This window comes from Zootoca vivipara, chromosome 1, assembly GCF_963506605.1.
Source record: "Zootoca vivipara chromosome 1, rZooViv1.1, whole genome shotgun sequence".
In the NCBI taxonomy this organism is placed as follows: Eukaryota; Metazoa; Chordata; class Lepidosauria; order Squamata; family Lacertidae; genus Zootoca; species Zootoca vivipara.
In genome coordinates this window covers 129,192,712-129,220,249 of record NC_083276.1, presented here as the reverse complement: position 1 = coordinate 129,220,249, position 27,538 = coordinate 129,192,712, and the positions used below count along the sequence as shown (strand labels likewise).

The window sequence follows — 27,538 nt, the reverse complement described above, 5'->3', positions numbered from 1 at the left end:
GCAAAAGCCATAATTTTGGATTGGTTGCCAGGTTTTATTTTAGTTTTCAGTAAATCTGTCATGGTTTGAGGGGAAAAAATCACCAGCAGCTATTTTACTTGCTGCATAAATCTATTCAAATACAGTAAACAGCCCATATCACTGAGCTCAGCCCAGGATGGCATTTCACAAGCTATGAGATTAAGAGACTGCAGGTGCTCTGCTGCGCTCTCTCTCTTTCCATACAGACACACACAAATTATACTGAGCCAAGTGTGGCAGGATGGGTTGCGCTGGACTGGTCAGGGCAGTTATGAAGTTTCTTCGTTCACCTGTTTCCATGCACAGGTTCTTCATTCCATACTGGAAGCACAAGCTGAGCCCACTCTATGTGCCAGCCCCAGCCACCGGAGTAAACAGAAAGGGGTTTGCTACAAGGTCTGCTCCTGAGGGTGTCCACTAGGCTCTTTCTCCAGCCGGTCCCAGGCTTATAGGTAGAATGGTAGCATGAACAAGATAGACTGCACTTTTCCGGGGGGGTGGGGAGAGCTTGCCTGGGCCAACAAGCAGCTCAGACAAATGTTGCTGTTTCTGATCTTATAGGGGGGGCTTGGGTATGGTGCAGCCAGCCAGCCCCCCCAGCCCAACAGACAGAAGCTCAGGCCAGCAGAAAAAGTTCATTTGCCTGCCAAAAGGCAGCCTGGCAGACAGGTAAGGATCTGACAGGCATAACCTTTAAAAGGGATGGTGCATGTTATACCCTCCAAAGCCTGCTTGGAACCTGATCGTGCCACACAGGAACACGACACACACACAATGGATTGTTATCCATCTGGGAAAATCAAGCCAGCTGCTAGGGGTCAAGGCCCCTTTGGCCCCCTCAGTAAAATATTTGAGGGGGCTACCCCGCCCTGATAGACATTGACATTCAAATGGTGTATGTGATCGATTACCATATGTACAGTGGGGCTTCCCCCTACCCCCCCCCCCCCCGCCCCATATTTTATTCAAGTTGGCACCCCTGACCACCACCTGTGTTCTAGCACCAGGTGATATGGGCTGGAGTTGGTTTGTTATCCCACTGTAACAGCATAGTCCTCTACACGTGTATACTCAGAAGTAAGGCTGTGACTCCCTGGTAAGCAGGGCCAAGTTATTCCACACCTCCCAAAGAACCCAAAATTTGCTACCGTAACTTCAATTTTCCCAAACAGATGACTTGTGGGGGGAAAAATGAAAAGCACAAAACACTGAAACTGCTAAATTTAGTTTAAATGGCAAGAATAAGTAATACAACAATCTTTGATTATCTACGAAATCTTTGATCGTCTACAAAAGAAAACCTTTTAGCACACAAACCATTTTGAATAATCTTGTGAACTGCGATGTTAAAATTTAAGTCTCTTAAATATCTCCAAGTCAAAATCTCACTTTGGCCGTCGTTTCCTTGGGCATGTTCAGCTGATATAGTTGTCAAGCCCCCGCTCGCGCACTCCCCAATTCTCTCATCGCTTTGCAGAGGAAAAAGACAAAGTCCCTTCCCACAAGGAGGGAAATGTTACACGACCTAACATTTGACACAAGGGAGCGGGATGAGCACAGGGAAAGGATGCATTTTCTAATCGGGTTAAGCTTGATCTACTTCGTTGGGACAGGCTTCTGAGCCAGGTGTGGGTAGGTGGGCGGGATCCGGCGGCAGCGTCCGTGCAACCAACCACCGCAGCCAAGGAGGTTAAATCAACCTCACTAGCAAAGCCCTGAAAGAAACCAGCTGCGCGCCTGCTGCGTTCCTTTGTAGCCGCAACTTTCGGATGCTGCGCTGCCAGCTTTGTCGCTGCTGCTGCTGTTCTTCTTGCAAAGTTTAAACGGCGCCTGTCGTTTTAAGAGGCCGGATCCGGGCGGCGGAGACACGCGGAGCTTTGCAGCAGCGATTGGTCAGCGTCGCAGGAAGGGGAAGGAGAGGCGCTTTCGCGCTGGTTTGTTGTCTCCAGGCGCAGGGTAAGAGCGGGGCTCCCCTGCGACGCCTTATAAGCTGGCCGTGCTTCCTTTGCGGGGCGGGAGTGGCAGGGCTGCCTCTTTGAGCCCCCCACCCCCACTACCACCCATGGGCTTCTGGCAAGGGAGCGCAGCGTTGCTCTTTTGCTGCAAAGCGCAAGCGGCGGCCTTTATTCTGCGCAGATCGGTTTCCAAATCGGTGCAAAAGGCTCGTCAGTCTGCTGGTGCGCTGCATCTGTTGTGGCCTCCCTTCATACAGTATATCGATATATATGTGTGTGCGTGTAGCTTTGTATCTTTCTGTCTTTCCTGGCAGGTTTGCTCGTTGCCACAATGGCCCAGAGGGCCTTCCCGAATCCTTTTGCAGACTATGACAAATCCTTGGCCACGGGATACTTTGACTCTGCAGGGAGGGTGAGTTTTGGTGTTTGTTTTAAAGCTTTGCTTTTTGCAGAAATCTGTAGCGGGAAAACAAGGTGGGAGAAGTGGCTTGTGTTGTATGACCGATAGAGTCATAGAGTTGTAAAGTTGGAAGGGACCACAAGGGTCTTCTAGTCCAGCCCCCTGCAATGCAGGAATATCTTGCCCAACACGGGAATCGAACCCACAACCCTGAGATCAAGAGTCTCATGCTGTGACGACTGAGCTATTTGCAACATTTCGATTCAGCATTAGTAATAACCGACCTGATCTAATCCTGTTCTGAAACCTCTTTTGTTGATTATTTTGAATACTGCCCCCTCAGATAGTAATTTCTGACCTTCTCACTGTTTGTTTCATCAATAGAGTCACAAGGTGCTTGGTTTCTAACTAGAAATGAAAACCTGTTATTTTACCTTCCAGAACCATCTGCCCTGTCCACAGGGCCAGCCCACGCGTGAGCAAGATGAGGTGACTGCCTCAGGCGGCAGCACCCACAAGGGCAGCAGATCCAGCCTCCCAGGAATGCTTGCTGGTGCTGCGGCTGCCACAATGGCATTGACGCCTGTGGCGTGCGCCTTGGAGACTGGCTCTTCTGCCTCCTGAGCATCCCCCATGCTGGCCTCTTGGCAAATAGGAGGAGCTGCTTGTCTCCCCCCCACCCTTGTTCCTGATGTAGATTTTCACTTCCCTCTTCTTCCTTGTTGGTGGGAAGGGGGTGCCATTTTCTTGTTTGCTTCAGGTGCCATAATTTCTTGAGCTGGCCCTGCCTGTCCACCACCCTCATTCGGTTCCTCTCTCAAAAGTACCAGTGCTGATTACTCCATTGCGGATCCACTAGTGTGGGGAAGGAAAATGTGTGTCCCTTAGGGCAGCGTTTGACGCTGGCTGGTGTGCCGCGACGTGCGGCAACGAGAAGGGCGATTTGCATTGTCACGTGCCTGGCGGCCGCCAATATACAACACTAACCCGCCGGAAAGCAAAATTTCTCCTCCTCTTTCCCAAAGCTCAGTGCAAACGAGCCTGGCGGCCGCCAATACACAGCACTGATCCGCCGGACGGCTTGTGAAGCCTTATTACAGGAGATTGCAACCAACACAGCAATTGGCAAGTGTTTCTTACAGTCATAATTATAGTCAATATAGGGCGGCACAGAGTTAATTTTTTAAACTTTTTTAATGGTGGTGTGCCTCGTGATTTTTTTCACGGAACAAGTGTGCCGTGGCCCAAAAAAGGTTGAGAAACACTGCCTTAGGGGACTGGCAGGCAAGAGTTTTCAAGCTGCTAGGAGGTTTTGGACGTCAAGAAAAAAGGCTCGTGTCAGATGCATGAGTTAAGCTCAAAAGACCTCTTTGGTTAATGAAGCTCAATCTTAGCCTCAGCTCCTGGATCAGAGAAATGCAATTCCATGGTGTGCTTTAATAGTTCTAAAGGGGTGAAATTAATAAAGAAGCAAAGGCATGGGGGGGGGGAGAAACTAGGTTACCTGCTGAGTCTCAGCATTGAGGATTTGAACTATTCCTCCTGCCCTGTAAGTATGTCTGTATGTGCCAAAGGGAAAGTTCTGGTTTCCCAGTGAAGTGCCCTTTATCTAAACCAGGCTTCCTCAACCTCAGCCCTCCAGATGTTTTTGGCCTACAACTCCCATTATCCCTAGCTGGCAGGAACAGTGGTCAGGGATGCTGGGAATTGTAGACTCAAAACATCTGGAGGGCTGAGGTTGAAGAAGCCTGATCTAAGCAAAGCCGAATTTATTGTCGTTTTAGAACAAGCCACCATACAATTTCAGTGGAAAGATGATGATGATGATTATTATTTATTTATTATTATTATTATTTATTATTATTTATACTCCACCCATCTGGCTGGGTTTCCCCAGCCACTCTGGGCGGCTTCCAACAGAAATATTAGAATACACTAATTTCTTAAACATTAAAAGCTTCCCTAAACAGGGCTGCCTTCAGATGTCCTCTAAACTAAACGTCTGGTAATTATTTTTCTCTTTGACATCTGGTGGGAGGGCGTTCCACAGGGTGGGTGCCACTACCGAGAAGGCCCTCTGCCTGGTTCCCTGTAACTTGGCTTCTCGCAGCAAGGGAACCACCAGAACGCCCTCGGCACTGGACCTCAGTGTCTGGGCAGAACGATTGGGGGTGGAGATGCTCCTTCAGGTATACTGGGCTGAGGCCATTTAGGGCTTTAAAGGTCAGCACCAACACTTTGAATTGTGCTCAGAAATGTACTGGGAGCCAATGCAGGTCTTTCAAGTCATCTAAGCATCTTAGCTTCACACTAGAGAATAAAGAGGCCTGTCTGCATATATTGCTTATTCCTTAATGAATTTGAGATGAGAACATGGTTTCCATTTTACTACAACTGCTGAAAAGCTAAGATGAAAAGAACTGAATTATCTTCAGAGAAGGGTGTGGCATGAGAACTTGTCCAATAAGCTAGAAATTGCAATTGTTCTGTCACTGCCCCTGGGCAGGACACTGCATCACCGCTTCAAATTTTCATATATTGGGGGGGGGGATGCTGTATGATTTTTGGCCAGGGTAGTGAATGTTTATAACATCACTTGGGGGGAAATGTGCTGTGCTGAGTGCCTGTGACGCTCATGAATCCGAACGTAAAGAGAATAAAATATTTGTTTTGACAGCATTGCTCTGCTGTTCAGAATGGCACTTCCTCCTTTTTAATATCATATATCTCAAAATAATAACTTTTAGGACATTCTGTTGTCATAACAGTGAGGTCGTCCATATTATGACATTATCAAGATTATTGCAAACCAATGCAATGTAATGCAAGCATTTATTTTTAGGCCTTTTGTGCATGGACCAGACATTAATTTGAAATCCATACTAGCTGAATCTGACAGGTTGCCTGCATCTGATCCCTAATAAAAGTCCTGTTCAAACACGCACACACAAACATAGTGCATACTTCTCCTGTGTCAGTAACCCCTCCCAACTGATGCAGGACTTGCTGAGACTGCTCAATGGTTGCTTCATAAGTTTAGTGCTTGGGGGGGGGGCAGGGACTGTTAAACTGAATGGACTCACCAAAGATGTTTGGAACTGTTGGCTCGGGTCTCTAGCAGGCAGGACTACAGCAGTGACCCATCCAATCTTCGAATTTCTCATTAGTATTATTTAATTGACACCATTTCACTTTCGCCTTTGGCAACGGATACATAGATCTTCAGTGGGGAAGATCTCCATTGGGACAGATTGGTCTTAAGGAGTTTTACCCTGGCCTGCAAAGCCAGAATTTATTTATATTTTTGTTAAAGTGGAAAGTAAATAAACAAAATGTTATGGTTTGAGTAGTAAACTTCTGCATCTTGACAAACCACACAGCAAAATAATCATAATAATCTCTTGATTAATGCTTGCCTTATTCAAAAGTGAAATCATTACTTAGCACTTTTTCAGACAGTGCGATTAAAAGCAGAATAACTGAGTACAGATGATCAAAAAATTGTGATGTGACTGTGATGGGTCAGCTGTGTTTCACCACACATCTGCCCTTATAAAACAGGGGAATCTGCGTCTCAAAAACTACATGTGGGTGAGTGGAGATGAATTCTCCCCTGCCGTGCCTCCTTTAACTCCCGTCACGTCAAGCACTCCTCCACCACCACCACCAACCTGGCTCCAGTGCCAGAAGTGAACCAAACTGGGAGCCATGTGGGAGAAAGATCAGCCATCCTCTTCCACAAATATAAAGTAGTGCCCCCCCCACACCCCAGCTTTATATGTGAAAAAAGAAAAAGGAACAAACTGCCCCATCATATCTAGTTTGGCCGTAGCCACTAATCTTCCAGGAGTTCCTTTCTGTGTTAAGTCCAGCAGTGCTATTTCCGGGAAGCTGGAGATTCCAGTATTCCTAAGCAGTGAAGGAAGGAGCCACATTGTAGTGGCAATAAAGGCAAGGTTAGAAGAAGCCCCAGGACCTAGGCCATTGCTTACTTGGTATATAAACGCCACCATACATGGGGTAGCAATCACTTTCCAGGGCCCGCGAGTATCAGAACCAATAGACGCAGCAGCACAGAGATGTCATTTTTTGCTACGGTAAACATTCAAAGTGTGCAGGGGGTGCACATGTCCTGATACAATTAGGAAAACGCAGCGGACTTGGCATAGGGCTTGGCATAGGGCTTGGCTGATGCCACCTGGCACCCTTGACTATTTGGGGAGGCATGCTTACAACAGCAAACACTGATGTATCTATCCCACAATGTCCCATGCAGCAACTTAACTTGCAGTAGATATGTGGCGAGTCAGCGCAAACTGTCAAACAGCATTGTAATGTACTATTCCCATACTTTTTTTTTGTCAAACTGCAGTCAACTAGCAGAATCTACTGTTTAGAATTTGAGTATGCTGGAGGGCCCCCTGAGGGTATAGCACAGCAGTGCTATAGCCTAGAGGTAATAAAGGCATGGATAACCAGGTTACTATTGGGAGAGAGAATATGGCTCTCAATATATATGTTTGGGTTCTTAATCATAGTTATTTGGACAAAAGCTTCATTGAAATCAGTGGGGCTTTAACCCCAAGTGAATGAGTTTAGGTATGGAGTGATCGTGAGTAGGGCTTTTCTCGGTCTCTCCCTAATTATTGCTGCCTGAGTAATAAGCTCTTTATTTTCTTGAGGTTGCCGAAAGAGATCCAGCTTTCTTTTAAAAGTGCTGAGCGCTTTAAAGCGCTTATCCCGCTATGCTGTTTTGCTGCAACTTGATAAGCCGCAGTGTGTCTGCCGAGGCATAACTACAGTATTTCTCTTAACACTCACAGCTGACTCCTGAGTTCACCCAGCACCTGAACAATAAGATCAGGGAGCTTCTCCAGCAGATGGAAAGGGGCCTGAAGTCTGCGGACCCCAGAGATTGCACTGGCTACACCGGCTGGGCAGGTAGGATGGTGGCACCTGAAGACATGTGTGAATTAAATACATTTGCCACTCAGAGAAAAATGTGGCATTAGGCTAAAGAGCAGCTGAAGGACACATCCAGCAGGGTAAGAAACTCAGATTTATAAGGTAATTGCCAAATGGCATTTGAAAACTATGTTACAGTCACCACAACAATATCTAGGTGCTATTCCTCCCCCCACCCCACCCCACCCAGGATTTATTTCTGTTTTTCATTTCATTTCTATACTTGTGTGCAGAGAGGAAACTGTGCCTAGGAATGCGGCTCAAGGCATGCACCTTTTGTTGCGAAGGTTTTTAAGCCAATAACTGTTAGTAAACAAATCACATTTAATCTGCAGGGCAGGGTTCACACACACCAACAGCCTATGGCTTAATAAAGCACAACTTTATAAAACCTGGCTTAGCTTTGTGTGAATCAGGTGGCTTGGTTTGGCCTTGTAACAAAAAGTCCTGGATTGGCATTCATATCAAGGTGCTAATAAAGCCTAGGAATTGGAGCTATTGCTGAGTTAAAGATAACTCAGTACATGCAAATTTATGCAGCTATAATTGGTTAATTGACTATGTATTTGGGGGAGTTGATTGTTCACAGAGCATTTGAACATCTCTTATTATATCATAACATTTTGCCTAGATGGTTCTCGAGATCCATGAGCCTTTTTTCTGCCTATGAATACAGTTGGATGCCATTTTGAATCAAGATGGTGGACTGAACCTTTTCAAACTGCCCTGATTTTACTCACTGGTTTCAAAACTACCGTATATAGTTTTTTGGGGGTGGGGGATGTGTCTTAGGATTCCTGAGCAATGCTGACTACAAGGCCACTAGTTATAAATAAAACCGTAGTTGGGGGAGATTTGTAAATATATATACAATTTTTTTTCTTTTAAAAACATTAATCTGCCAGGCATTTTAAAAAAAATCAGTGGTTTGTTTTTTTAATCAATCAAACTGATCAGTAGACAAAAATGTGCAGCCTTCTAGTTTATTGTGGTCTAGTGTTGGGACATGGTGCCTGATCATTCCGAATTTGCTTCTCCTCCTGTGAGCAGTTAAGTTTAGCTTCCTGTGTTGTATGAATTCAGGATTGTGATTTGTTGGTAGCTAATAAGCCAAGGTCCAAAAGTCAACAGCAAACCTTGGTTTAGGGCTGGGTAGGAACCTTGACTTGTTACGCAGAAACAAACCACGATCCTGCCTTGACATCTTTTGAAACTGAGCTTAATTGCAGCTTCCTTGTTTATTATTCCATGTCTTATCATGAGAAGCAAATGTGCGATTGGGGAGGCATTTATTTACTGTGGAATTGTTAAACTTTCTGCAGGCATCAATTGTAGTGGGAGAAGTGGCTTTGCCACCAGAGAGGCAGAATTCAACTTGAATCATAGAATCATAGAGTTGGAAGAGACCACAAGGGCCATCCAGTCCAACCCCCTGCCAAGCAGGAAACACCATCAAAGCATTCCTGAATAGGGCAGAGAAGTGCCTCAACGCTGCTGCTGCTGCTTGATTTTCTGCTTGTGGATTCTAAACTCATAGGCTTGTCTTAACATGTTTGAAATTGAGAGTGAGTCTCTGAAGGATTTCCTCTGGGTCACAGCCAGGGAACTGGAATGTGTTGCCGTTCCAGGGCTTGCCTGCTCTCCACACACCCCACCCAATCCTATTTTTGTTAATTTATTCAGTGTGGTTTCAGGTTATAAGAAATTAATCGGGCCAAGGCAACAGCATTCCATCTTAATTGCTTCTGTGGGAAAGGCTTGTTGAGCATCTCCTCATGTAGATAATCTCCTGGCAATCCAAAATCAATTGGCGCTTGTGTGGCAGCTAATAAGAGATGTTGGGAAGGAATGGTCATGGCTCTTTTCCTCACAATTCCTCCTCTGTAAAAGGGAACTGGCTGAGACATGGTAGCAGTGATTTGGCATATGCTGGCGCTGGGCTTCAGAAGCATGTTTTCCTCTGATTGAATCTTGTCATTAGGCTGTTGACTGGTGCAAGGCATCTATATATGAAAGGATGTCATATGGAGGAGGGAGAAAGATTGTTTTCTGCTGCTCCAGAGAAGCGGACACGGAGCAATGGATTCAAACTTCAAGAAAGAAGATTCCACCTAAACATTAGGAAGAACTTCCTGACAGTAAGAACTGTTCGGCAGTGGAATTTGCTACCAAGGAGTGTGGTGGAGTCTCCTTCTTTGGAGGTCTTTAAGCAGAGGCTTGACAGGCATATGTCAAGAATGCTTTGATGGTGTTTCGTGCTTGCCAGGGCTTTGGACTGGATGGCCCTTGTGGTCTCTTCCAACTCTATGATTCTATTTTCCCCTTTCCTTCACAGATACGGTTTCTGTTACCATCCTTTCAGTGGAATGGATGTTCCTTAGCTTCTTCTGGGAGCCTATCCCACAGTGGCATGCGGTGATTTTTTTTGTAGGGGAACAGTTAGGGCCAGAGGCACCAGCATGTGAGGGCGATGTGTGGGAGGCCAACATTGCACATGTGAGCATCACACCTCCTTCCCTAAGCTGGACAGAAGCTTCCCGGGCTTTGGGAAGAAGGCACCAGGCTTTTAATACTCTAATTTATCAGGAACATTTAGGGGACTAGCCAAGTCACCCTAGTCTACTGATCACATGCCACTGCTGTCCGATCCTCTGATGGATGGTAGAGGCACCGATCAGGTATTCCTCCCTGGTCCGAAGTCCCAGCATGCACAGCATGTGCTGGAAAAGAGCAATTGGCAGACCAAAGGTGGATGGTCACCTGATCTGTGCTAAGGGCCTTAGATTTCTGCCTTCAGCCCCTTAACTGGCACAGCAGAAGGTTGTGCTGTTAGTGTTGTGGGAATGGTTTTCACCTGTTAAAGGGCCTGGCTTGCATGCTATACTTGCCACACGAGACGCTGCTTGTTTAGAATATTGGCTAGAAAGCTTCCTCCGCAACAGGTAGGAAAAAAGGCTGGAGCAAGTGAATTTATTTATTGTTTTGTGCCTTTGTCCTTTGATGCTAATTTTCCATGCTCTTCCCCCTCCAAGGGGGCTTTCCTGAAGACTGGGCTGCAAGATACAGAAGCCCAACAAGATCATCTCATATCTTGCCTTGATATAGATGCTTGAAATACCTGAAATTTAAAAACATGTTGACTATGGTACAAAATTGTTGTTTTAAAAAGGATTGTGTCTGATCCTTGCATTTAGTTGGCAGCAGCATACTTTCTGTGAAGATCAGGAATTAGTTCTTGAATCCAGTATTGGTCTGGATCACTTTTTATCTGAAAAGCAACAAACTGAACAGCTACTTAAAGCAATCTAAATATTTACATGCCAAGTTGTTCCGTATGCAGTGTCTGCTGCCAAAATAAGATTGCAGGTGGCAAATCCTATTTGCATCTTAAATGAAAATCTGTTTGGTGTCTTATTTAAGTGGATATCTTTATCTGCTGCACAACTTCTTTTGGCATAATATTAAATTATGGTTGTACTGTTTTGGTATTGAGTTATTTTGTACATTCCTTTTGTATTTGTTATGTTTTGGTTTAAAAGCTTTTTTATTAAAACAACTATACACAAAAAAGGATGTCACAGTTGGGCAAATTCTTTTGTGAAGCTTTTACTGTGTGGAAACATCTAGTGGAGTTCCTTCTGCATGTTATGTTCCATGCCAGTGTTTGACAGGGAGTCTGGGCTGTTTAAATATAAGAGAGGGGCACGTTCAGAGGAAGTGTAACCCCATCAAGAGCAGGTGACTTCCCATCCATCTGGTCTAGGGAACCGCCCACTAACAGTGCCTCAGTCTTATCTGGACTGAGCTTCAGTTTGTTGGCTCTTGTTCAGTCCATTACCGAGGCAAGACAAAGGTCCAGCACAACATCCACTGCCTCACCTGCAGATGTAAAGGGAGACGTAGAGTTGTGTGTTATCAGAATTTTACTGACACCGTACTCCAAAACTCCAGATGACCCCACTCAGCAGTTTCATGTAGGTGTTAAACAGCACAGGGGATAAAATTGAACCCTGAAAAACCCACATTGCAGGTTCCTTGGGGCCGAAGAGCACTCCCCAAGCATCACCCTCTGGGAATGTCCACATAAGTAGTACTGGAACCACCACAGAGCAGAGCCATCCACTTCCAACTTGGACAGCTGCTCCAGATGGATACCGTGGTCGAAGGTATCGAAAGCAGTTGAGAATTAACACATTCCCCCTGTCTCTCTCCCAACAGAGGTCATTATGCAGGGCAACCAAAGCAGTTTCTGTGCTAAAACTGGTCCTAAACCCCAGTTGAAATGGATCTTGAGTACCTGGATCTGGTCCATAACCACCTGCTCAAGAAGCTTGCCCAAGAACGGAAGATTAGCAACTGACTGGTAGTTACTTGGATTTTTTTAAAAATCCAGGGAGGGTTTCTTGAGGAGTGTTTTATCACTGCCTCCTTCAAGCAGGCAGAGACCATCCCCTCTCATAGACAGGCATTATTTGCCTCCCTGGCTCAGCCAGGTGTCCCCTCCCTGTTAGCTTTTGTCAGCCAAGAGGAGCCAGGATCCAAAACACAAGTGGTTGACCTGACTGATCCAAGCACCTTGTCCACATCCTTGAGCCTCACTAACTGATGTAAAGATCAGAAGAGCATTAATAGGAAATAAATTTTTTAAAGAGTCCAGAGGATCAGCTGCAATCACGCCCAACACTTCTAGGGAAGGAAGTTCAGAGTTTTCATCACCTGTTCCTCCAGTCTTTAAAAGATGAGGAATTGCAAGGACAATATCGCCATGTCTTCCTTTAGGCTCAAGAAAAAAGTACTGACTGTTGAGATACTTTCCCCAGCGGCAATTTTGTGCTGCCGGGGCAAGCGACTACTCAGGTGTAGGTGGACCTTCTGTCTGTTAAGGACTCAGTCCTGGAGTGTTTTGCTTTACCAAATCCTAGAAAGGTGCCTGCCTGCCAGCATAAGGCTTTCCCTTCTTAAAAACAGCTTCAGGTGCACACCTTTGCAGACATGACTGATGGTAGCATACCTCTGAGCTGCCCTCATTGGAAATACTAACACTGAAACTGCCTAAAGAGCGGACAAGGTTATTAACTTTAGCGAGAAATGGAAATTTGCCCTTAATATACATGCTGAATTGAATTGTCTGTGGTGTGAAGCTTTGGAGATTACCCATGCAAAATGAGAAAATGATCTAAATTTAAAACGATCCCCTGTATAGTGAAAGGTAATTTTGAAGGCTGTTCTTCTTTTCCCTTTTTCTTTTCTGCACTGAAATCTGAAGACATTGGCTCTATTAATTTAGGCTTAAATACAGAGACCTGTGTCATCTTAAAAATGGTTAATGAGATGGAAAGCACGCTGCTAGGGACAAAATGAGAATTCTGGAGTTGATGCAAGCCGCTGGCTCTTACTGGATTCAGTGAGGGGTGGTTCACTGTATGTTCAGCTCATGATTAAACCACACTGGTCCAAGCACTGCTTGAATTTGTTTTTAGATTTCTACATTAATATTTAAATAACTAAAGAAGCTTAGTTTATTTGGGGCCTTAGCAGCTCCTACTGCTGCAGTATGGCTGCTGTCACGTTCATGATTCATAAGAGGATTGTTGCCTGGACAGGTTCAGAATACTGCCTTGTTAACTATTTCCATTTATAATGTACTGTATATAGCGCTTTCATAATTGCTTTGTGCCTAATAAGAAAACTAAGCGCTTATGAAGCATTCTAAGGGTATTCAGAGGCCTTCTAGTATATTGATCTTGCTGTAATCCTTACAACAGTCCTGTACATTGGATTAGTACTATGTGTTCATGTGTGATGCCAAGACATCGTTAAAACAAGCGCAGTTTAGTAAGCCAACAACAAACCACGGCTTCAGATCGAGATTTGCTTGCAATAGGCAAACCACAGTTAAGCAACTAGGCAGAGTTCACACATAACTCTAAGCCATGGTATAATGAATTATAGGTAAAGGTAAAGGAACCCCTGACCGACTCTGGGGTTGCGGCGCTCATCTCACGTTATTGGCTGAGGGAGCCGGCGTACAGCTTCCAGGTCATGTGGCCAGCATGACAAAGCCGCTTCTGGCGAACCAGAGCAACACACGGAAACGCCGTTTACCTTCCCACTTGGAGCGGTACCTATTTATCTACTTGAACTGCTAGGTTGGCAGGAGATAATGAACTACAGTGGTGCCTCGCTAGACGAATTTAATTCGTTCCACAGGTCTTCTCTTATAATGAAAAATTCGTCTAGCGAATCCCATAGGAATGCATTGATTTTTTTATTGATTTTTTTTTGCCCATAGGAACGCATTAATTGAATTTCAATGCATTCCTATGGGAAACCGCAATTCGCTAGACGAATTTTTCGTAAAATGCAGTCGTCTAGCGAGGCAACCTCCGCTAGAAAAAACCTTTCGTTAAGCGGAAATTTTGTTAAGCAGGGCATTCGTTAAGCGAGGCACCACTGTATAGTTTAGCATTATGTGTGAACTAGGCCATGGTGAGTTCCTGGAAGAAGTAATACTTGAACTGCAGACTTCCTGATTCAGCTTAGTCTTTGTCCACTTTAACAAACCAGCTCTTTTTACAGTCCAGCGCCTACTTATCCTTGCCACAGTCTTATGAGCTAGTCTAATGATGGTGGTTTCTTGTCCTACAGTGGCAAAACTAGAGCTAGAGATGTGACTTCATGAAGCTGAATTTGAAACTGATGGAAAGATTCAAAAGTGTGTGTGGTGATGATACAGGAGACTGAGGTTCCAGTTCAAAGTGGAAAAGTGGTTGTGTCTAAAGTAATGTTCTGAGAACTTCAGCAATTGTCAGTTTCCACAAAAACTACATGGACAAGGAATGTAAGAAATGAAATAATCTCAAAATGCATATCTATTTCTCCATTTTTATTTTATTTTTTTTGAAAGACATGGCAGCAAATGTTTAGAGTCTCACTGGAGAACGCTAACATTCACCTAACAGACACTCTCTGGATAAATCTACAATTGTCAGTATGCCCACGTGGGTGTCAACAATTGCTGGATTTCTGATCTACACCAGCGCATAATTACTGAAATAGATATTAAAATGTTACACAACAACATCAGAGTTAATTTGGGTTAACTTCTCTAATCTCTTTGCAGGCATTGCTTTGCTATACTTACATCTGTATAATGTCTATGGAGACCCATCCTTCCTCCAGATGGCCCAGGAATATGTAAAGAAGAGCCTGAGTTGCCTGACAAAGCGATCCATCACCTTCTTGTGTGGGGATGCTGGACCTCTGGCAGTGGCTGCTGTGGTATTCCACAAACTACAGAACGACAAGCAAGCAGAAGATTGCATTGCCCGGTAATGCCTGAAGGGTATTTCAGCTGATATTCCTCACTACGCTAGGATTTATCATCTCAGCCAGGGTAAACTGTAATATCTAGAAAGGCAGTCAAAGAGGTCACTCAAATACCGTTTCCATGAAAACACAATAATGTTTAGGGAGTTCTCCATTCAGTATGCAATACCCATTACTTCAGCCTCAATAAAAGCCAGTGTTTTCTGTTGCCACTGTAACTGATTTTGACGTAAATTTGGAAAGGGCTGTTAATACACTGCGAAACATTTTGCATTATTTATTTTGACCAAATGGTTTGTCAGGGAAGAGTTGCAAAAGTCACAAATCATATCCATACCCAGCAGTTCACTGGGATTTTACTCCCAGGTAAGTGTATAGTATTTGCAGCCCAAAGCATCTCTGTCCTAGGTGTGATTCCATCAGGTATATTTTTATTTACCGTATATTCTGGGCGTATAAGACTGGGCGTATAAGATGACCCCCAACTTTTCCAGTTAAAATATAGAGTTTGGGATATACTCGCCGTATAAGAAATATGACCCGGCGTATAAGAGGACCCCCGCCTTTTGAGAAAAATTTCCTGGGTTAAAAAGTAGTCTTATACGCAGGAATATACAGTACTTACCGTACTTGTATGTTGCGTTTCTGCTAATGCATTCAGGGAAATGTACAGTTTTAAATAGTGGCGTGCAGTCTTAACAGACACAACAGGAGGAAAAAAGGCTGGAGAGACAAGGGGGATTTAAGCAAATTCACCCACTGGTTCTTAAATCATGTTACATAATTGTTTATGACTGGGTGGAATGAGCACTGAGAGACAGTTTGGGCAGTTGGTCCCAGATGGATGTTGCTGCCCCGTCTCTGCATCTTAGATAGCTTATTATATGTTTTACTGGTATAAATGTACTTTTCACTCCGGGTGAACCAGGAGTATGAGAAGAAGAGACTTGGCGTCGAAAACACATCTCAGCCACAGCCCGCCTAATAGCGTTAGGGCGCAACACTCTGTCATACTATTAGGACTTGCATAAAAGGCATTGATATGAACAGAAAATAAAGGTAAAGGGACCCCTGACCATTAGGTCCAGTCGTGACCGACTCTGGGGTTGCGGCACTCATCTCGCTCTATTGGCCGAGGGAGCCGGCGTACAGTTTCCAGGTCATGTGGCCAGCATGATAAAGCCGCTTCTGGCGAACCAGAGCAGCACACGGAAACGTCGTTTACCTTCCTGCCGGAGCGGTCCCTATTTATCTACTTGCACTTTGATGTGCTTTCGAACTGCTAGGTTGGCAGGAGCTGGGACCGAGCAACGGGAGCTCACCCCGTCACAGGGATTCAAACCGCCGACCTTCTGATTGGCCAGCCCTAGGCTATGTGGTTTAACCCACAGCGCCACCCACGTCCCTTTCATGAACAAAAAATATGTATATGAACAGAAAATACATCCTTGCTATTCTTCATCAGTTATTCTACTGACTTTGGCCGGTATCATTATAGTTCATTTTGTAATTAAAGCTACTTTAAACTTTTTTTCCATTTGAGCAAGCAACATATGATGTGCATTGCATGTCATCTTTATATATTCCCCATGTTCATATTTCCTGTTTTATTCTTATCACATGGATTTCAATATTCCCTGCTGTTTTCCATTTGTCATGTGATTCTGCAGATTTCATGTTGTTTTCCTGATGTGACTCTGGCTTTTACAAAAGGCATGGGCCTGTTATCACTAGAGACAGAAACATACTCTCCATCATAAGAATATTCACTCCAACGCAATCCCGCTCTTTGTTTCATTTTGGAAATTACTCCTTTGTTCCTTCCGCACTTAACCTCAGTTGTGCTACAGAGTGGGAATTTAGTATAATCCCACACTGCCACCTAATGGTATCGTGAGGGTAAGCAGCCATATACATAGTGTTGTGAAGGGAGCGTAAGAGTCGCTTTGGGGACAGGATGTCTAAAGCATCCAGAACTGGCAATGGTCAAATATGCATTCTCTTTATTTACTTTTAATGCTTTTATATAACTGCTCTATAGCTGGAGATTAAAACCTCAAAGGAAGGAACAACCACTGAGCATCTTTGACGTGCTTTCCTGCTTTCGATCCTAAGCATATTTATTCATCATGGATCTTTTTGCAGCTTGTTCTGTCTCCATCTTCTCCCAACCCTCTGGAGTTTTGCTCCTGTTAGTGGTTGTTCTATTATGTGTCAGAAAACTGCTGCCATTGCCCATTACAATCCGCTTTATGCCATCCTCATACATGATTTTGACTCATTTCTTCTCTGAATCCTTACTGGTATGGATGTGACCATAACATCTAGCATGTGCTCCAGTTGAGCCACCAACTAGTGGCAAGTATATTGTTAGGAAATACTTCTTAAACCTAGCACCTACCGCAATTATTTTGTTAGGTGGAATCCATGTGTGCATTTGCCTCTTTTAAGAATATATGGTGGGTTTTTTGTCTCTTCATTTTAAGGCATAGTTTACATTAATCTTGCTGGATTTTCATTTTTTCCCTGAAATGTATTGAGATGCTATAAAAGGAAGTATGTTGGAAACTATGATAAATTCATGTGCTCTCACTGGTGGTTTCTCTTGCCACTGGGCCATATTGAGCAGTCAATGGGGAAGCCTGTCTTTTGGTCAAGAACAGTTCCAGAAGGTCTACCTGAAGGGAGTCCCTTGTTTGTTTGCATGCATTTGCCCTTTTTCTTATATCTAGACTAAAGGCCAGTTCAGATTTGACTTTTAGTTAGTATAGCCATACATGTCAGAGTGGTGTTTTGCATGTAATTGGCATACAAGTAATGCACATTTACTTGGTCAAAAGTAGCAAAATTAGCATGAAACAAAATAAATTCCTTCCAGGAGCACCTTAGAGACCAACTAAGTTTTTCATTGGTATGAGCTTTCGTGTGCATCCATCAGACTTCCACAACCAGCCATTTTCAGAGACACAGAGGAACATTACATTCCCCTAGTCATAATACAGGCCTTGTTCTCACTGAGGTAGTAAATTTCTGCGCACACTGTACCACTTCAGGTTGCATTGGGGGGGGGTGTCACATGACTGAATGCTCCTCTAGACAAAAAGATCACTGTGCATAGAAAACAACTGTGACAGAAAAAGGGTGATAAACTTCATGGTATGCCTTTTTTTTAAAAAAAAAAAAGGGGAGGGGAAGTCATTTAGTCTGAAGTGATACAGCCCAGACATGGGTTTACTCATCTTTGGCCAGAGAGCCCATAATGGTTTTCCTCCTTAACCTAAGCAGATTATCACCAGCGTTTTCAGTTTTCAGTAACCATTGGTCCCAGCCAAGCTGATGAAGGGACCCTTGTTTTCCCCCACTCCTTCTGTTGCTACAACTACGCGAAATGTTCCTCTGACTTCTATATGCTAAGGGAATAAATAGGGGTAGAGGGAGATTTGTTTCCTTCATGCCTCCCTACAAGCATTTTGCTGATCACTATGGGAAGAAGGTGATCATCAGGGACCCAGGTGGCGCTGTGGGTTAAACCACAGAGTCTAGGGCTTGCTGATCAGAAGGTCGGCGGTTCAAATCCCTGCAATGGGCTGAGCTCCCGTTGCTTGGTCCCAGCTCCTGCCCACCTAGCAGTTTGAAAGCACATCAAAGTGCAAGTAGATAAATAGGTAGGAAGGTAAACGGCATTTCCATGCGCTGCTCTGGTTCAGCAGAAGCAGCTTTGTCATGCTGGCCACATGACCCGGAAGCTGTCTGCGGACAAACGCCGGCTCCCTCGGCCTAGAGAGCGAGATGAGCGCCGCAACCCCAGAGTCGGACACGGCTGGACCTCATGGTCAGGGGCCCCTTTACCTTTTTATGGGAAGAAGAGACTGGACTAGGTGGACTGTTGGTCTGATCCAGCAGGCATTAGGTTAAAACCACCACCATCAAGGAGTGCAGTAGAAATTAGAGCTGGTAAAAACAGAATCCTGCTGCTTGTCGAAGGACAGATGTTCTCCATGTGCCCTTTGCCCTGCTTTGCTGAATTATTTTCACTAAGGTTCCTTTCCAGCTTTCTGTTAAATCTGCTGAAGCAGCACCGAGAAGGGAAAATATGAATTGCTGTGACCACATTGTCATTTTTGGAACAATGGATGTTGTCTCTAAAAAAGGAGGGAGGACCAATATTCTTTTTATCTCCCTGTCAGGGACAGGGAGAAGCAATACTTTGCGGATTCATTTACATCTTGAATGATTGGGCTACAGAGCTGGAGAGTTAAAGTTAAGGCTGCAGAGGTATTCTCAGTCTTGGCTCAGTAGTGGTTAACAAACGTTTTAATCAATTTTTAAGAAGTTTTTTTTTGGGGGGGGTTCAGTTTTCAAGCCCTGCTCCCTTACTGTGCAGCTGTAACTAGGAGTGCTCTCCTAGCCTTATTCCAGGCATCCCCGAACTTCGGCCCTCCAGATGTTTTGGACTACAATTCCCATCTTCCCCAACCTCGGCCTGTTAGCTAGGGATCATGGGAGTTGTAGGCCAAAACAGCTGGAGGGCCGCAGTTTGGGGATGCCTGCCTTATTCTATTTCAGAATGCCAAATGGCAGGCAGCCAAAGCTATCCCCCACACCAAAAACATACCTGCTGGCTTTATCACTGGGAGCACAGCTATCCTTCAGAAACTAAAGTCAAAAATAGCCCTGAAGTTTTGATTTTATACTTATTCGCTTGTGATTTGGGGAAAAATGAACATACAAACAGTATCCATGTTTATGGGGTAGAATTCCAGATTTATAAACAAGAAGGGGTGACAAACTTTGTTGTTTAGAATTGTACCCACAAATTGAAAAATGTGTATATCACTGAATTTGTACATGGTGTGTGTGTTTTAAGATGTATAAGTCTCATAAATGTTTTATCTTTCAAGCTTGCTTCATCTGCCCAAACTTGACCCTCGGGTCCCTGACGAGATGCTCTACGGACGTATGGGGTACTTGTATGCTTTGCTATTTGTGAACAAACAATTTGGGGAGGAAAAGATTCCTCAAAACCATATTCAACAGGTACTGTGCCCATTTCCTCTTCCACCTTAAACTACCATAGTATCCATCTTCTCTGCCTCCGGGGGTGGGGTGGGGAGGGAGTCCTGTTGTACAAGCAGAAATCCTTGTGTATCTGATGGGATAGTTGAATGCTACACACACACTTATTCCACGATTATTATTTTTTAGGGGCTTGTCCACACTTTTGGGTGCCCCGTGCCTGGAAACCACAGGTCCAAGCAGTTTCCCCCTTGCTCCACTCCTTTCCCAGAGAAAACCTGTTCCTTAGCTCTAAATCGGTACAAACACCAATGTGTGGAAAACATGGTTGCTGTTTGCTCCAACTAAGTGCTAAAGAGTGTTCCCACCCCGAGAAAGTGCTGGGGCCTGAGGGAATGGGGATAAGCCCTAAGTCCAACTGTGACAAACAAAATTTCAAAGCATCCATTTCAGAACAGTAGTCACTTGAGAAAAGCAGAAATAATTGACTGAATGCTTCAGAATGTTTGTTTTTGTCATTCACCATTTATTTCTGATTTTCCTGCAGGTCTGTGAGGCAGTTGTGGCATCTGGCGAGAACCTGGCCCAGAGGCGGAACTTCACAGCTAAGAGCCCCCTGATGTATGAATGGTACCAGGAATATTATGTAGGAGCTGCTCATGGCCTGGCAGGGATCTATTACTATCTGATGCAGGTGAGAGGCATCCTTCAGAGCGAAGGAGCTCCACTCCTCTGTACCGTATGAAACTTCTGATTGATTGATTGATTTCTATAGCAACTTTCATCTGAAGATCACAGGGCAGTTCACAACATAAAAATACAAAATAAAAACACAAAAGACATAATAAAAACAAAAGAAACCCATACCCCCCCCAAAAAAAACCCCACATTTAAACATCCCCACATAGGATGTTAATCAGCTAAAGGCCTAGTTGAAGAGGAACATTTTCAGCTGGTGCCTTGAAGGTGCCAGGCCTTGGAGAGAGCATTCCCCAAATGGGGAGCCACTGCCGGGGGGGGGGGCATTTTCATGTTGCCACCCTCCGGACTTCTTGTTACGCCCCAGAGACAGAAAATGAGAAAAGACACAAAGTTAGCATATTTGATGCATTGAAAGCTGGCTGAAGCAGTGCTTCACCTGTGATTTAACATGGTGCTTGTCTTTTATCTCTCAGCCTGGCCTTGGAGTGAGTCAGGCAAAACTGCACAATGTGGTCAAGCCCAGTGTGGATTACGTCTGCCAGTTGAAGTTCCCGTCGGGCAATTACCCGCCATGCATTGAAGATAAGAGAGACCTGCTGGTCCATTGGTGCCACGGTGCTCCTGGCGTTCTCTACATGCTCCTTCAGGCCTATAAGGTAAGCTTTCCAGAAGAGAGATGGGCAGCAACAGTAAAGAAGCCTAGCAAGCTTTCGCCCCTGCTTACAGGGAGATTATAATATTTAAATGCAATAACTGCCCCCTTCTGAAATGTAAATTAGACTTTTACAAATGATTCCTGAAGACGTCCTTGTCATGCATCATGAATGCGGGACATTCTTATTGCTCAGAGTTGGCCATGTGTCCTGTTCTGTGGCGATTGACTAATGGTGACAGCCAGTTGTGACTTAAATAATGGTCGTGCTCCTTCCATTTATCACTCCAAAAGTCTTTGAAGGTAAGGCAAAGTCACTGTGTTCTTGTCCAAGTGTGTGTGTGTGTGTGGCCACTCCTTGATAAAAGAGCTAATTGGCAAACGTATGCCCGAGTCCTCCCTGTTCTATTCTCGGATGATGACACCAGAGCAAAACGCTTCTTGTCTCCGCAGGTGTTTGGCGAACAGAAGTACCTCAGCGATGCCTTGCAGTGTGCTGAAGTGATTTGGCAGTGGGGGTTGCTGAAGAAAGGTTACGGGCTGTGTCACGGTACAGCTGGCAATGCATATGCGTTCCTGGCTCTCTACAACCTCACTCAAGACATGAAATATCTCTACAGAGCCTGCAAGGTGAGACACACACACACACACACACACACACAAGAACTTTGTTTGGGATGAGCAGGTTTTATTTTGAGGTAGTCGTCAAAAGCAATTTTCTGATAAAGAAAAGGGCATGCTAACATCCTGTCAGGTGAAACTAAGCTGTATCCACTAACTGAAGGTTGATCCTAACACACGACAAAATCATTTGTGATCAGCCTTCCAATGCCAGCCAGCTAAGGACTTGGGGAGATACTCAACTTTAGTCATACTGGGAATAGATCCATTAAAATCAATGTACTCAAGTCCCTTGATTTCAGTGAATCTATTCTAAGTATGACAGATGTTTGGTATCACTCCTGGGATGGGGAATACTGCCTTTTTTTTAAAGGCTTGTCTGCATTTTGAAAAGAGCACACAGGCTGCCCAAAAGGAAGATTATTTGTTGCCTCTGGATCATGAACTCTGAGTTGTCTATCTCTGCTTTGGGGTTTTACCTAAACTTAGGAAATCATGAAATGTGATAATAATTGGAAAGCTGGCCTTTACCTGTTGCAAAACTTCTGTGCACAAGGTGCTTCTATTAATGAGTCACTCATATACAGGTCACAGTAATTAAAAGTGCATGACCTGTTTTTCTAAAACTCATGATATGGTGATACTTAAAGTGTAGCAGTAGCTGTGGGGAAAATAGGATGTCCCTGTTCCATGTTTCTCTTCCTGCCACCTTTGGCAGATCTGTGGTGATCTAGGTCTAGTGCTACTCTGCCTCACCATCATTCAGTCCCAGTATTTAATTTGTCCCAGGGCCCACTGACGTATCAGAAGTGTTCTGCTGATTATATAACCCCTCAAGTGGGGATCTTTAATACAGGATTGTGCCTTAGTCTTCTTAACTTCTTTCTTTTCTTAGTTTGCAGAATGGTGTTTGAGTTACGGGCAGCATGGTTGCCGGACACCAGACACTCCGTTTTCTCTCTTTGAAGGTAATCATTGTTAAGCTTGTTCCTCCTTAACAATTTTCAGATGTGAATGTATTTACTCCACAGTTCTCCCAGCCCAGAATCCTGCATCAGCTCACTAGAGCATGTGGTTGAAAATAAGCACATGTGGGGCCTGGTCAAATCAGCTTGAAGCACTGTCATTCAAAGCTTATACTTAAAAGGAAAACACTGTAGATGAAGTTAAATTTGTCACATCTAGCTGTGGTAGGCCTGGCTTCCCTTGTTCCAGTACTTTAGGCTGAAGCCCCCCATAGCTTGGCTGACTACTTGGCTCTTTCTCAGAGCTGAAGCAGGTAAGGGAAGCTGGATCTGTGGGTTGTCCTTAACATCCAGGGATCTGGAATCCTGTTCCACTTGGATTGCCACTCACGTTGGCTTTCAGAACCATTGATCGGCTAACTCTCCAGGATCCAAACAAACTTCTAAATACTTTATAGGGATTGTTTGGCTGCCGCCAGGCTCAGTAAGGGACCACAGAAACCAATTCTGCAGGTTCTGTTGCATATGCTGCTTTAGAGCTAGGGAAACACCACATTCCTTATGCTGTAAGTAATTGCTATTCTCCGTCTTCTGTCTCCTCAGGAATGGCTGGAACAATATATTTTCTTGCTGACCTGCTGGTACCAGCCAAGGCCAAGTTCCCAGCTTTTGAACTGTAAATTCCATCCCAGCATGAAGCTTGTTGCACTTCACATCTCTGGAAAAGGCAGATTAAATGGATTTCATCTCATATCTTGTCTAACATGGAAAAATCTTTGGGGTTTATCAGTACAGTATTTTACATTCTTTTCAGTGTCTGATCTGCTTTTAAAAGTTACTAGCCAATTTATTATGTGCATTGTTTAGGTTTACAGGTAAGGAACAGGCTTTTAAAGCTGGCAAATGCACTATATTTTGTTGGAGTATTTTTTTAAAAAAACTTGCTATTTTATGTATCTTATTTTGAGGAAGGGGGGCTTTTCACATTATGAATATATCTTTCTCAGTTTTAATGATAAGGGTGCAACTTGGTTAATGTTTTGTAAAGATAGAAGGGATAAAATATATGGAGCCCAGCTGTTTGCCCTGTGTGTGTGTGTGTGTGTGTGTGTGTGTGTGTGTGTGTGTGTGTGTGTGTTATCCCTTCTATCTTTCAAATTACATGACATGTAAGAAATGAGGAATTTCTTGGAATTAAACATACAGAGAAAAAAGGAGGTGTAAATTGAGGTTGTTGCATTCATAATCCCCAAGAATAATTATTAATATTGGAGGTTAATAACATTTATTTCCTGCTCCCCCTTGTGTTAACAGGTATTGTCCTCAGGGTCTTGTGATATTATCACTTTCAAGCTGGAACCTTGGTTGTTTTTTAAGTAGCTACAGCTATTTTTCTTGAATAGCAGCAATGCTTATTTATGATGTTCTCCAATAACTCTGCAAAGGCTTGTAGCTATGACAGGAATGTACCAAAGTCTCATCGTCCCACTTTTAAGCAAAGGTTCTGTTTACTGCTGCTTGCTTCATCAGCACCCAGTGCCTAAGCTTATAACCCCTTGAACTGATAATACAGTTTCTTCAGTGAATGCTTTGAGATCTGTGGCAACCTAGTCTAGCAGAGACATCGTGCTTTTGGACTTGTTACCTCATGTATTTTACAATCTGCAACAGGTTGGAACTAATTTGCATCCTCTGTAGCAAATCAGTGTGCTACCAGATCTTTGTGAAAAGGGCTATCCAAACCATAATTTGGTGTCAGACGGCAATGTGGCATAAGCTTGACCTAATAGTAGATTCTCGAAGTATTCTTAAAAGTGGAAAGTACCCGTATGAAGTCAGGTAGGCAGCAAACCTCAAACTGATCTGGGGCTGTGTAAGTGATATGGAAAGCTCAATTTCAGGTTCTGCTTCAGAGGATGACAAGATAGTTGGTCTCAGGGTCCTGGAAAATGCCCAGAGTGCCTGCTGCTCTATCACTGCTACCTTGTTCCCTTTGTCCAGCATATCCAATATGGTTCAGATTTAGCCTAAAGCATTTCTAGGTATGCATGTCCTGATTCTCTGAGGTTAGGGGGACCCACTGAGGGTGCCTTGCCTGAGAGCCCCCAAATCCTGGAGTTAGCCCTGGTAAGTGTCACTGATAGCTGACTGCTGCCTTGGCTCCTTCCAGTTGATTGTTGGAAGGGACGGATAACTGTATGCTTCCCCATCCCATGTCAGCATAAATTACTAGGTTTTCTGGTAGCTTAAAAATACTTTCAGAGGAGGAGCAGCCAAAGGTTGGTTTGGATCTGCTAGTAGATTTGCTGTAGATAAGTAAGTAGGTAAGTTTTAATAATAGTTCTTTAATAATAATAGCAACAAAACAAAACAACTTTTCTCTTAATCTACTGAAATGAAGAAAGCTAACCAAGAGCATTAAAGGACTATGAGCTAACTCTAATGACAGATCTTTTGTGTCTGCCTCTGGTTTGTAGATTTTTTGGGTTCTAGAAGAAATACAAAGTAGATCCGACAAACTTCAAGTTTGCCCTGTCCTGTTTTAGACCAGTTGTTCTGAAGACGTTGCAATCTCCTTGACTTTCAGGCAAAGCATTTCTGCACTGGTGTGGACAATTAAATTGAAGCTTTTAAAACACAATGAAGCTAATTTGCCTGTTGCCAGATGTCACAGTTGTCACAATTAAAACCGCCTTGGACCAGTATCTTTGTCTTATATTCTTTCTGAACATCGGCTATGTTGTGAATAAACTAAAATTGCACTTCCAAGGATGGAGAATACAGCCTGCGCTGTACTTGCATCTTCCCTTTAACTATGAGATTCCCTGGCCCTCAGGGTATGCAGTGAGTCTCCCCAAGAGGACACAAGCAATTGTCAAGAGTGGTACAGTTTCTCTCTTCCAGCCCAACATGCTGGAACATACCCCTCTCAAAATCAGTAGCTGTACCCATGTGCACTCACAGAGTTTGTACTTAAGCCCTTTTCATGGGTTCCTGCTTTGAGAACTGCTTCCCTCTATTTGACGCCAGAGCCAAGATGAGAGCAGGCAGCGCCTAGTGCAGGGGTGGGCAGTTAAACGGAGGGGTGCAGGGGTGCACCCCTAGTGCAGGGGTGGCCAGTTAAACGGAGACCGTTTAACTGGCCCACAAGTTGCCCCTGAAACGAGCCGCCTGCTTGGTGAGTCCCTGCGCGCTGCGCTAAACTGGCACAGTGTGGCACAGGGACTCTCTTCCGCAGCTCTGGAAATCACGTCTGCACATGTGCAGATGCCAGAAATCGCATCTGTGCATGTCCACGGTGCCGGAAATCACTTCTGCGCAGGTGCGATTTCCAGCGTCTGGGCATGCACATACACGATTTCCAGCATCGTGCTGCGCCGGTCTGGCCCATGGAGGATCTCTGCAGGAGTGATCCAGCCCATGCCTGGTAAGCCTTGCCATCCCCTGGCCTAGTGCATGCCTATGTTCTCAGCTACAACTTTCTTTTAACCAAGGAGGTTTGCCACGACAGTTTTCGAGAACCTGTGTGCCACAGCGTCACCATGGCTACAGCTTTTAATTTTAACCAAGGAGGTTTGCCACGACAGTTTTCGAGAACCTGTGTGCCACAGCGTCACCATGGCTACAGCTTTTAATTTATAAACATTTGTACCAGCTTATATTTGAATGTTTTTGAAACTGCAGGGGGAAATGGCTCATTAGCTGGAAGCTGTGAGACATTTAATAAAGTGCAACCCTGAAGAATAGACTGTTATTTTTCATCTTTCACATGCCCATGTATATGTGTGTGCATGCTTATGTTCAATACTCGTATCCTAAAATCAAAAATTCCACAAATAAAACAGATTTTAGTTCTTAAAGTGTATAAAAATGAGCATTCATATTGGGTTTACAGTCAGCATGGGTGATGTGTAATGTTTGTTTTACCTAGAGGCTGCTTAAGCCACAAATTATAATGGGCCTACTCAGAGTATGACAAATGTTGCTTGTCACCCTGTGTTATATATATATATATATATATATATATATATATATATATATATATATATATAGACTTACAACATGATTACAACCTGCCTATAAATCTTTATTTGTTACACATTTGATAAAATTGGTTAGAGGTGCTTAATGGGCTGCCTGTAGAAGAGAGCTTCTTCTTCTCCAGCAGGTGGTGCTGTCGTCTGTTGGGTTCCTACCTCTCATGAGAAAACACTGGGATGCTGACTAAGAATAATGAAATCCATTAAAGTCACCAGATTCCAAAATCTGTTAGTATGTTGAAGTCAAAGCTGTGGAGCCCTGTGTCTCCCCGCTCCCCCCCCCCACACACACCTGAGAGCATCTTGTGAAGTATAAAAGCAGTTCAGTAATGCAACAATTAAATGCTTGGGCTTTCAAGTGCTGCATGATTCTGCCCCCTTTCAGAGTGTCAGTGTTCCTTGGCTCTTAGGATTTACTGCTGCTGATTTTAAATGGGCCCAGTCATCTGATTTTAGCAGCAGCATGGTTGCAGAAGCTTAGCAAGTGAGCCTTTCCCCTCTGTGCTAGGAAAACCCCTGCTAAATTTCTATGCACAAGGTCCTTTTAAAGGAACTGAAACAGAATCAGGGGTGGGGTGGGGGTGGGGGTGAGAGCCTGTTCAGAGGAACTATCATCCCTCCTAAATGTGTCCCTCGACCTCTATCATGGAATCCTACATAGAGAAGGCAAGCAGTGGCTGCTTCATATATTTCCATAGTTGTGTGCATAGCTGCCAAGTTCTCCCTTTTTTTAAGGGAAATTACCTTATGCTCAACAGGCTTCCTCACGAGAAAAGGGAAAACTTGGCAGCTATGGTTGTGTGGGTCATTTATTTATACCCCTGTCCTTTAGCCAGAAAAGCTCCTAAGAATAAAGCTTAGGAATAAATAAA

General features: G+C 44.2%; 1 protein-coding gene across 3 annotated transcripts; it reads left to right on the top strand.

The window, feature by feature from the left end:
- Positions 1-1,798: 1,798 nt before the first annotated feature.
- On the top strand, positions 1,799-26,581 carry LANCL1 (LanC like glutathione S-transferase 1). 3 transcript variants are annotated; one of them, XM_035138756.2, is made up of 10 exons: positions 1,799-1,977; positions 2,291-2,388; positions 7,200-7,317; positions 14,465-14,672; positions 19,572-19,707; positions 20,234-20,380; positions 20,862-21,044; positions 21,494-21,670; positions 22,557-22,629; positions 23,230-26,579. In XM_035138756.2, exons 2-10 carry the CDS (start codon positions 2,308-2,310, stop codon positions 23,304-23,306), a joined length of 1,200 nt encoding a protein of 399 aa, XP_034994647.2. In that variant the 5' UTR covers positions 1,799-1,977; positions 2,291-2,307; the 3' UTR covers positions 23,307-26,579. The 3 variants fall into 3 exon arrangements, with proteins under 3 accessions (XP_034994647.2, XP_034994642.2, XP_034994657.2); XM_035138751.2 differs by lacking the exon at positions 1,799-1,977 and adding an exon at positions 1,984-2,198; XM_035138766.2 differs by lacking the exons at positions 1,799-1,977; positions 20,234-20,380 and adding an exon at positions 1,984-2,198 and having other exon boundaries at positions 23,230-26,581.
- Positions 26,582-27,538: the final 957 nt, after the last annotated feature.

What these genes read in the sequence shown, in the direction of transcription:
- LANCL1 (XM_035138751.2), top strand. Translation starts at nt 2,084, where the DNA reads ATGGGCTTCTGGCAAGGGAGCGCAGCGTTGCTCTTTTGCTGCAAAGCG. An exon ending in TGCTCCTTCAGGCCTATAAG is followed by an intron (nt 21,045 to 21,493) that starts GTAAGCTTTCCA and finishes TTGTCTCCGCAG; the next exon opens with GTGTTTGGCGAACAGAAGTA. An exon ending in TCCGTTTTCTCTCTTTGAAG is followed by an intron (nt 22,630 to 23,229) that starts GTAATCATTGTT and finishes CTGTCTCCTCAG; the next exon opens with GAATGGCTGGAACAATATAT.